At 39.2% G+C, this 11,376-nt stretch overlaps 1 protein-coding gene across 4 annotated transcripts in view; it reads left to right on the top strand.

Moving 5' to 3' along the window:
- The window catches only part of LOC118403207 (F-box/LRR-repeat protein 7-like), a 53,396-nt gene extending 42,325 nt beyond the window's left edge, over positions 1-11,071 (top strand). For 2 of the 4 annotated variants that reach the window (XM_035801788.1, XM_035801789.1), the window contains 2 exons: positions 7,915-8,493; positions 10,328-11,071. In XM_035801788.1, the coding sequence (XP_035657681.1) occupies positions 7,915-8,493; positions 10,328-11,064 (1,316 nt within the window). In that variant the 3' untranslated portion in view covers positions 11,065-11,071. Of the gene's footprint in view, positions 1-2,098; positions 2,309-5,555; positions 5,638-7,914; positions 8,494-10,327 lie in introns of those variants that run through there. The other 2 variants (XM_035801790.1, XM_035801791.1) reach the window with 2 other exon arrangements.
- The last annotated feature ends 305 nt before the right edge of the window (positions 11,072-11,376 follow it).

An 11,376-nucleotide genomic window follows, 5' to 3' on the forward strand; every position in this document is an offset into this window, starting at 1 on the left:
TGACCTTTGTCTTCCCAACACCTACCCACAAACCAAATATCATCGTAATCCGTCCAGAGGTTCTTGAGTTATGCTCACTACAAAATCCGGACACACAGACACACACACAGACACACTCAAAACTATATCTCCATTTTTCATGGAGATAAAAACATTAAAGCCTGACTACTACATGTAACTGTTATTACGTGGAATTTTCAGTGCTTTCTTGATTACACTTTTACAGAGAGTAGACTCAATTCTGCCAGTGATAAAATAGCAAAAATCACAATTCTTATCTGCTAGGAGGTTCTTTCTCGTACCTCCTAGGTATTTGTGAGTTCTCACTCCGGATGGTGTAGAATTTACGAGGCGGTAATTGGTTTTGGTGTGCAGGTGTCAGACAGCTGGTCCCCTGGACTTTCAGGTATTCCTGCACCCCAGTAGGGGGCTGACAGGAACTTGGACGTCTGCCCTGACGACTCTTTGTTCCCCTAGGGCTTCTTGAAATCAGCATCCTGTTTGGATCCTCAGATTCGTTAATGAGCGATTGATTGGTGCTAGCGACTTTGTAATTGTTGTCGGTTTATATGATTGAATTCCACTAGTCTCCAATCACAAGTTGATGATTAAGTAATTCAGACAAATATAAGAATTGTGTAAAGTCAATTTCAAGTTTCAGAACTGTTTTCATCATAATGCTTTCATTAGTTCAGACTATGATGCATATCAATTTTAGGATATTTCAATACGCAGGAAGGATGAAAGTGAAGAGAAAATGATGGTTGATGCCATTTTAACATTAATACTTTGCTTAAATTTTTTCCCATCTAACAGTAAAAATCTTTGTGAAATTTGCCTCAGCTATTTTGAAAATCATATGAAGAAAAAACATACCAATTATCAAAAAAACACTACAAGACATTTCTATTCTTCAATTGTTGTACCCTGACTTGGTTTTCACACTTCAATCAATTTCCAGCAAATACCAAGTGCATGACTTGCGTGATGTTATCTGAAATTGATCTCACTGTGGGCTCAGAACGCAATGGATTGGAAAAAAGAGATTATTACTCACTTGAAGATGTCACAACAGCATGGCCTTTGCACTCGTACACCTTGTAAATAAAGATATAAGAAATGCAATGCACACATGGCATCAAAACTTGAAATTTGCCACAAAAGTGTGAAAAAAATGACTTAACAAATGCAATATCACAGGAATTATCATACATATGATGTTTGTCAAATGTAATTATACGTCTACTAGATTGTAATCTATAATCTTCAATTAACAGAGAACAATATCTTTGATACAGAATACACACTTGTCCCATGTTTCAAAAACAATAACCAATTTTCAATGTTCTAACATTGCAGGTATAAAACAATCAAAATTTGATAGCATATATCATCAGCATACATATGGTCATCCTTATAGTACTACAGTTTATGAAAAAAATTGTTATTGGGGTTGGTAAACACGATTTTCATGGGCTATTGTTAAACACATAGATGTAAAAGTGGTTCTTGCGGACCAATGAAACTGGCTGATACAGGATATGTCGGCACTCCATATTTTCTGCTCTGATCTCGATTTGATATGATTCAGGAAAGGACTCCAGACAGCAAATTGTTTTGACTGAAAAGCATACCTCCAAACACTTGTGGCTGAAATTGTTTCAAGTTGTTTTCTGAAGAGGGCAAGACAAAAACTGGTAGAGGTAGGGTAGTTTGGAAATCTACACTTCTGAATGTCTATCTAAGTGCAATAAATCATTAATAACAGTCAGTTATTACAAGCAATTATCAATATAACAATAAAAAACACTTTATGCAAGTCCTCAGACAGCCATTTCAATAGTTAATAGAAAGACTTCAGCATAGTAATTGATACCATAATACCAAATTCTATTCAATTAGTACTGCCAGGAAATTTTTCCAAGCCAATTCTATGACAATAACAAATAGTATCATTCTCATATCATAACTGAAATTTTGTCAATTGAACCTGCAGTTTGTATTTTCTATTTTGATATTACAATTTGATGAATATCTGCATGATATTGTATGATGACCTAGATATAGCACACCCCCTGTCAGTCCTTGAAAGTGGTGCGACCCTCTTTGTTGATAGCACCACCAATTATTCGCCCCGGGCCCTCGATTCATCAACGAGCAATCACACACGTCCGGCCCTTTCCCCTGAAACCTACTGGAGATTTTCTTTACAAGATTGAGCTTTAGACAACGTCAGTTGAAATGATGCGGGGTAACAAAGATGGTCACTTCCAGGGTAACAAGAAGCCCTACCGTGTGACATTCAAAGGTAAGAGGTGTAACATTAAAGAGATTATTGCATTGAACGCTACGGAACATTGGAATCATAGAGGTGTAACTAATGCTTGGAGGGCTTTTGTAAATGTGAGCTAGACAGTGGCGGATAAATTGTTACAGATTTTCTAAATCTTACTAAGGATTTTTGCACATAGAACTGTCTGTATTAAGGTAGTGGCACAAAAGGAATCTAAAGCCAAAAATAACGGCAAAAATTGCTGTATCCGATTTCATAAAATTGTTGTGACATAATTATGTCGGATGTGATATCAAAATTGCCCAAGTATGAAATACAAATTCAAAATGGCCTGTTTCACCCAACAAATTTTTAAAATGTTAGTGAGGATTTTTGCACAGAAAACTGTTTGTATTGAGGTAGTGGCACAAAAGGAATCTAAAGCTGAAAATGATGGTGACAATTTCTATAGTTGATCTATTGCTGTATCCAATTACATAAATTTGTTATGATATAATTATGTCGTATGTGATATCAAAATTGCCCAAGTATGAAATGCAAACTAAAAATGACTTCTTTTACACAAGAGAAAAATATACAGATTTCTTTATGGCTACCTTTAATATTACCAGTACGTTAGCAATGGATGTCTATGGTAATCTGTTTTATCAGATCTATAACACACAATCTGGCTTCAATTTTTCTATACCCATTTTTGTCTCAAATTAAGATCCAGACAGAGTAGTGCCAATGGTTCATACCATGCATTCTTTAGTTCCCAAGTGATAGTGCTATATACAGGCATTCGAAAATACATTGATTATTCCATGCTCTGTATTAATGAGAGACACCTGCTTTGGTACATCATTAAAAATGACTTAGCTGGTATCTACATGTATGTGCTGACAATAGCTTAGGTTCTACGTGCTCACAACAAGACTGGACGAAAAAATGCGATGACTGCAGAAGAATCATTTCACCATTGAAAAAAACCCACAGAATTATTCAAATCACAGTCTGTCAAATTATTATTATCTTTGCCGACAGAAGGTCTTGGAAGAAACTTACAGTCGCCTGCGTCGCAGCCGACCGATGATGATGATGATGATAATCTTTGCCAAGAAGGTTATGTCTTCAGCATTTGTGTGAAGACATTTGTGTGTCTGTGTATGTTTCAACAATATAACTCAAGAAGGCCAAAGTGGATGGTCTTCATATTTGGTATGCAGTTAGGTTTCGATAAGATCGTAAAATGATTAGATTTTTTGGCCCCCAAGCAGCTTTCTATGCTACTGCAGCAGACCTTCCGGTTTTGATGTCTTGTTGGGTAATGCGACATACTTTGTCTGCATATGCTATAAGATTTATAATGATTATGACAACAAAAACCTCTGTAAAAATTAAGAAAAAAAAGAAAGAGAAAAACCATCAAAAGAATAATGAATGTTTTTCATTTGTATGCTGGTCCATGTTCCAATTTAAGCTTAAGCCATCCTTGGAGAAGCAATTATAGAAATTGTTTATTCAAACAATTCCGTGGAGAGGGGAATGGAGAAATGCATTGTGTAACCTTCTAGTGAACCTAACACAATCAGTCAGGCATTCCTGACAAGTCTGTTTTATCTTTGCGCTAACAAAACAAGATTTAATCCGTCATGCCATTCAACAATGTGGCAAAAACATCAATAATTCAAAGCTTTTGACAACTTTCTGTAGCAATTTATGTCGGCTTCTTTTCAAATTAGCCAACTAACGAAGATGAATTGGAAAGCCCAGAAAATATTGTTTCTCACATATAACAATACGTAGTTTTTTTTTTAATTTTCATTTTTCTGTATGCTCCATGAAGACAGCTCTACCATGTCTCTGACATTATTTTACATTATAAAATATTCTGTAACATGCAATGATTTAGAATCTTTTACTTATACATGAATAAATGAATGGTTAGATGGACAATTTTTTTCTCAGCTTCTTGGTCAGTTTTGAGAATGGCACTCTCCATGCAGAGGTTGGTGGGGAAGATAGTGTCCTTTTTATCATATGTCCTGTTGGTATAGTTTGGATCAAAAAGGGACATACATGTATTATAAAGAAGTTACAATCTCCCCAAACAACTTCTGCTTGGAGGGTAAAAAAATTTTCTTTTTTGTTTTTTGTTTAGTTTTGGGGTACAGTATTTGAAGCAATAAATGAAAGTTTTCCACCCTCAGCAGAAAATGGTACAGTCTATCATCCCCCATGCTGAATTTTATGGTCATTTCCAGACATGATTGGAGCCAAGGGGTGGGGAAGGATCAGCTCTGCCCCTCCCCTCCACTCATCAGGGACTATTAACACTAATCAGTGCTGACAGCTTCTGTATTCACAACAGATAAACACCACACTAACTGGCACTGACATAACAGATCATGGATTAATAAACTGTTCTCCAGAAAAGGAAAGACAGTGGGGGCAGATGTTTTTTCCTAGACCTTGTTTAAAAATAATGGCCCTATATATTTCATTGGCTGTGACTACACATGTCAGAAATAGGGCAGTCTCCAGAACCTATCCCTTCATCTTGGGACAGAAATTTGCTTGTTGGGAGAGACAAAACTTCACCCATCTGTAAGGAAAATAACTGGTGCAAAATTGATGAAAAATTGTCAGCTTTAATAGCATGATTTTGTATACATCTAGTTTCATGCTCTATATTTTGCCCCTGGAATTAGCCTGGGTGCTATCCATCTACCAGGCAAGGTGAAAAAAATCCCTTTTCATGGTTACTAGTTATCCTGAAATATGTTCAATGATTAAAGGAGAAAGATGAGCCAATACAGAACTGAAGTCAAGAGCACAGCTGTCCATAGATGATTGACAAAATGATTGAGTCTCAAAGTCTATTGGTGGAATGGCTTCCACATGTATGATAATGTCTTCAGTGGGCAATGTCAAGACAAAGAATGCCTTGTATGTACAAGATGCATAGTGTGCATCCACATCTGTATTATATCATGGGGAATCTGTTACTGTAGATGTTAAAATTTCTTCTGTGTGTTGAACGTCCAGGCTTTTGCAGTGACATATCCACCACACACTTAGAAAAAGTGCAAAAATAGTCCTTCTATTATCTATTTGCCTACCTCTTGCTTCAACCCTCAACTTAAAATCACCACAAATACTACGATTCCTCCCCATCACAAAATTGAAATCATTCAAACTTAAAGGCATTTACAGTAGATGACTTGTCTCTCACCACTTGTGGTACCGCCCCTCTCCTGTGTCTGACCAATGGGCTTGTGAGTTAGTGATGACAGACAGGTGTGAGATTGAGTCTTTAGGTCATAGATGGGGATGAATCAAGATGGGAGCTTGTACTGCAAGTAAGTGTCCTCTTGTAGTAGGGCTTTTTTGATCCAATGAGGTTGATAGAAAGTTGTTAGTAGGTTGTAGTTTGGTTGCTTGTGTTGTTGTTATGGCAAGTGCTTTAATTTTGGGCTGCTAGGACCATCTAATTGAGACATGGTACTGTATTGATGACAGTTCTTTGCTAGCCCTTGTAGATTGAAATAAGTTCCCAACACAGAGGTAGTAAGTACATGTATTTTCTAAACCTGTGAATGAAAAAAGGACATACTGATATGACTTTATATGGTAGTTGTTTGACTACCTAATCTTGCAGCCTGGTAGTATTTTTGTACATTTGGACATGTCCATTGTACATTTTTTGTGCTTCTAACTTCTTTCACATGGGAACATTTCTCCACATCTGTTCACATCCTTGAACTGAACTTCTATTAAGTTTTAAATAGATTGAAGTGCCAAGGTTGAACTTTTCAGAGACAAGCCCAAAATTCTTTTCATTCCTCAGTCAGTCTGCAGGTGAAAGATTGAGCAACATCTCATTTTTCAAGACCAACTTTCGATACAAATGGACTAAACTATATGTACATGGTCCCTGAGCACTATTATTAAACAACACTGCTTCACAAGTTACCACAATGGGGCATTGGTTTTGTAAACTCTATTAGAGTTAGAAAGACGTTGGTAGTACCCAAAATCACAAAAGCCCAGTACAGATATGACAACAATGTCTATGTCTTTTGATTAGCAAAAATTATGTGCGAAATTTGCAAAGTCTGAGCTTCTGGAAACATGTATTGTAGCAAATTATGCCATCAGTGTGGGTTGAATGTAACGTTAATTGTTTGGACATTAAGAAGGAACTGTTGAAATGAACAGTAACCCAAACTCTGTGCCCATTTCTTGCCCTGTGCTTTCTGTTCCAGTAGATCATGATGATTGATTGGGTGTGGGGGGAGGGGTGCACCTGTTTTCAGTTAGGTGCTGCCAGACAGAAGGGTAACGTAAATGCCCGTTAATCTCAGTAATTTATTTTGCAGTATGAAGCAAATTGAGTTTTAACGGTGTTTTTTAATTAACAATAGCACTATAGTCGCAATTATTATGAGTACTGTAAACTAGGTATTGTTATCAGCCAGTGGTCATGGCAAACATAAATCTGAATCAACAAAAATTTTGCGAGTTACAGTATTTGTAGTGATTGACACCTCGGCATGACAACATCTTACTTGGAGTGCCTAAAATAAGAAAACAGCTGTCTGGGTTCTTGAAGATCCCTATGATGATAACCACATTGATCTAAGACTTATTCTAACATTTTAAAGCTTACATGAATCATAATTTCACTTTTAACATGTCCTATCCAATAGGTATATTGTCACTTTTGATGTATACTTGTAATGAGTTATACAATGTATGTGATGTCAGATGTAGCTAAAAGCCTTTACTGAAAACATCAGGCTTTTAGACTGGAGTTTGTTTGTTTTGGTACCATGGCTCTCTATCAGATGTCTCATCCAAGCCATGCAAGACCAAATCAGTCATTTCATCAAGCAAGCTGTCAGTCATATAAAGGCATTCCTTTCCAGCAAGTTTTACATGGCCAGTGATGTGAAAAATCAAACAAAATTTGTTTGTATTGGATATTGTGACCCTCAGTGTCTGGACTATGATACAGCAAAATTTTTCAATGGTAGAAAGAAACTAGTTTATAGGAGAGTGTTGTCAGTTCTTATCCCCTTTATCCCCAGGGAATGATGTTGACAGGTGCATGTGCAACAATCAGGTTCTAACCAGGGTGCCATTGGTTTGAGTACCTACCCCCTGCGATTGCTTAGCCTTTACCAGGCCTTCCTACGGGATACGGGAACAGTGATTGTAGAATTCGGCCCAAATATTGGGAAATTGGCAAGGCCGGAGTCAGTTCACGCTAAGGTTCCTGATCTCCCAGTTTACTGTCAAACTAATCATGGAACCAGGAGCTCAACTGTAAGGCTACTACCAGTTGAGCTACAGGGACATCCTATATTCCCAGCTAACCAACTAGTCTGGGGACTCTTGTGTTCCAACCTCTAAAGATAATCTCACAATGAGTAGAAAACTTACTAGATTGGCACTTATCAAATTTTTGTATAGTTATTCAAATTGTAAAGATTACAGCTGGTAACATAAGGCCTGCAATTTTACTGCAGTTAATATATGCCCTCATAAGGCCAGATGTGGAACTGCAGTTTATGAAGTCTCGTCCAGTTTGCATTATGTAAAGTCATATGTTATTCATTGTCTTGTTACTACAGAAGAGACAGAGATGATTCCACCGTACCCGCCGAGGAAGCTGTACCAACCGCGGAACGGACTGAAACCTGCCATCTCTCACAGCCATAAGGTGTACGCTAGCGTCCACGTCAACAGTGACGGCACCATCCCCTACACCGACAAAAACGGCAAACTGGGAAAGGACCGCCGTCTCTCGCCCTTCGACCTTCTCTCCGACGATCTCGTGGTGAAGATCTTTTCGTACCTTCCCACGGACCAGTTATGCAAATGTGCTTGCGTGGATCGGAGATGGTACGACCTATCCTGGGAGCCGCATCTCTGGACTCACATCGAAATGTCCAACGAAAACTTGGACATCGACCGCGCCTTGAGAATTCTAACATGGCGGCTTTCGCGGGAAACCCCCAATGTCTGTCTCATGCTGGAGAAGATCAGATTGAGCGGATGCGAGAAACTGACCAATAAGGGACTTCACGTGATAGCGAAGCGGTGCCCGGAGCTAACGACGCTGGAAGTTGCCGGCTGCTACAACATCACAAATGAAGCGCTGTACGAAGTCGTCTCCAGGTGTCCCAACCTGCAGCACCTGGATATCACAGGTGAGAATGTGGGGCAGGAAACAGGTGCTTTTGTATTGCATGATGTAATTATGTTTAAACCAATCACAGCTAAGGTTCTGGTAATGTGTGTTTGTTTTTGTGTGTGTGTGTGTGTATGTGCATGCAAGAACAGATGAAAGAAGGTCAAAATGACATCTGCAGATTTCTAGGTTTTTAAGTTTTTTTTGGAGACTGATCAAGGAGGTTCCTTTTTTCAACCTCCTCAGACTGATAGAGTATCACTTAAAAATACAAAATGTAATTCATTAGACTAAGTGTCCTTATCATTCTTTCTCTATCAGTCCCTATCAAATATCTTTTTTTTTGTTTCAAAAACTCATACCACACTCCTGAACTAGTGAATACTTTACTGTAAATATTGAACCTTTTGCCATGGTTTAATGTTCACAGTTTTAAGTGCATTATCCTCTTTACCGCCACAAAATCACTTGTTCTGTCCTGATGCCGCCTACGCCATTGTTTCAAAAGCAACAGACTATGTACACTCCATTCTCTTTCTACCGCAAAATTGGATCCCGCAACATTAAAGGCATTTACAGTATTTTGTTAAGTGGAGTTGCTCTTTTTCCTTTGAAATCCAGCCTTGCATATAAGAAACCAGTCAGTAGTCATTTACACCTGTCAGTGACAGAGTTGTCCGTCAATTTGGCGCAGCAACCTCAACGTCAACACACTGTAATACATTGTGTAACCCCACCCTGCGTACCGTCAATGTAACTGAGGCATCAAAATGCCGAGACGCAATAGAGGCATGGCGGAAAGACTCGGTCGTCAATAAATCACAAGGGCCGAGGGACCCATGAAAACAAAGCTCAGATAATATTACTTCTGTAAGGAATGTAAACAATGGAACAAAAACATGCCATCGTATACTAGTATTTCTGTCATACTTTTTGACATTTATGAGGTAGGCCTTGGGGAGTGCTAGCATGCAAGAATTCCATTGACAGCTTGTCTCGGATGATTGTAGTTGGAAGGTCATAAAATCTCAATATAGAGGATTTATAATCATAGACGAAGTGTTTCAATTCTAAGGATTGAATTTGGCCTTTCAGTTTGTGTAGGGCTGTAAAAGTTAGCGTTCAATAGAATAATTTCAGATATGTTTTTTTCCCAATCAAGACTTTACCTCAAGTTTTTTAAATGTAACTTTTATACAACTCAAGTTCAGGGGATCTAGCTTCAAAGTACCGTAGTTTGCTGTGGGTTTTTAGTTTGTAGTTGAAACCAAAAACAGGGCAGTAGGCTGGCAGAAGACAAACAAGCACTTTCCTGGTACAGGGCTCGAAATTCATTTTTGGGAATAGGTGCACAGGTGCACCCAACCTAGAAAATTGGGTGCACCAAAATATTTTTGGGTGCACCACATAAGATAAAGTAGAATATCAGAATAACCTAATTGCAAACCTACTAAATTAGTAATTTGAACAGAGCTCTTCAGAAATCGGAAGTACTATGACTGTCATTCTATTATCTTTCTAACACACAGATGTCAAGAATATAGTGTTTACTTAGTATACTGACATCTTCAGTTTCAGTTTCAGTTTAGTTTTTTTATCTTAATATACATAAGCCTATGAAAACATTTGGGTGCACCCTGTGCACCCACAGAAAATAATTGGGTGCACAGCTCCAATTTTGGGTGCACCTGGGTGCACAAAATCCCAGTATTTCGAGCCCTGCTAGTGGTTTTAGTTCACAGACAAGAGGTCACAACCACGAACATAAAATTTCAACATTTGCGATATACCTTGAATATTCCAGCCATTGAACATAACACTTGCTGACATGTGTATGCCTGTTGTTTTCCCAGGTTGCCCGTGTATCACCTGTATCGCCCTCACACCCGAGGCGACCATGCGGGCATGTCCGCTACACGGGAAACAGATCTCTCTCCAGTACCTGGACATGACGGACTGTTACGGACTGGAGGACGCCGGGCTCAGAGTCATCGCGAACAACTGCCGCGAACTCACGCGCTTCTACCTGCGGAGATGCGTTCGGATTACGGACGTCGGCGTTCAGTACGTAGCAAACAACTGCTCTATGTTGAAGGAGTTCAGCGTGTCGGACTGTCGCAGGGTGACCGATTTCGGTATCCGGGAGTTGGCGAAGCTAGGCGCACAGCTGCGGTACCTGAGTGTCGTACATTGCGATCAAGTGACCGACGTCGGGATCAAGACGCTCACGAAATACTGCAACAAACTCAGATACTTGAATATTCGCGGGTGCGAACTTGTGACGGACACCGGAGTCGAGTACCTAGCTCGGCAGTGTAACAAGCTGCGGTCGTTAGACATCGGCAAGTGCACGCTGGTGACGGATCGCGGGCTGGAAGTTCTCGCGCTCAACTGTCCCCTTCTGAAAAAGCTGAGCCTGAAGTCGTGTGAGAGGATCACCGATCGTGGTGTTCAGATGATCGCGGCGAACTGTACGGATCTTCAGATGCTGAACATCCAGGACTGTAAGATTTCCACAGAAGCGTACCGTTTTGTAAAGAGACACTGCAAGAGGTGCATCATCGAGCACACCAATCCTGGCTTCTGTTAGAGTTTCCTTTGAACAAACAAACAAACAAATAAACAAACAAACAAACATCAAAGCATTGCCAAATAGCTGCCTGTCAATGTCATAACAGCACTAATTTATTAGGTGATTGTACTTCTATCAAATGCCATAGTACAGAACTGTAAAATAGAAATGGGTTTGCTTTTCAGGGCATGGTTTGTAACCTTTGGTATGATTTGCACCTACAAATTGTATGGTAGGGAACTTGGTTTACAACTGCATACATGTATATCTCAACAACTTGTGTAGGGGAGGGAAGAATATTCATGACAGCTTAAGCGATTGATTGTGTGC

The sequence above is a fragment of the Branchiostoma floridae genome, chromosome 16 (genome assembly GCF_000003815.2).
Source record: "Branchiostoma floridae strain S238N-H82 chromosome 16, Bfl_VNyyK, whole genome shotgun sequence".
Classification (NCBI taxonomy): domain Eukaryota; kingdom Metazoa; phylum Chordata; class Leptocardii; order Amphioxiformes; family Branchiostomatidae; genus Branchiostoma; species Branchiostoma floridae.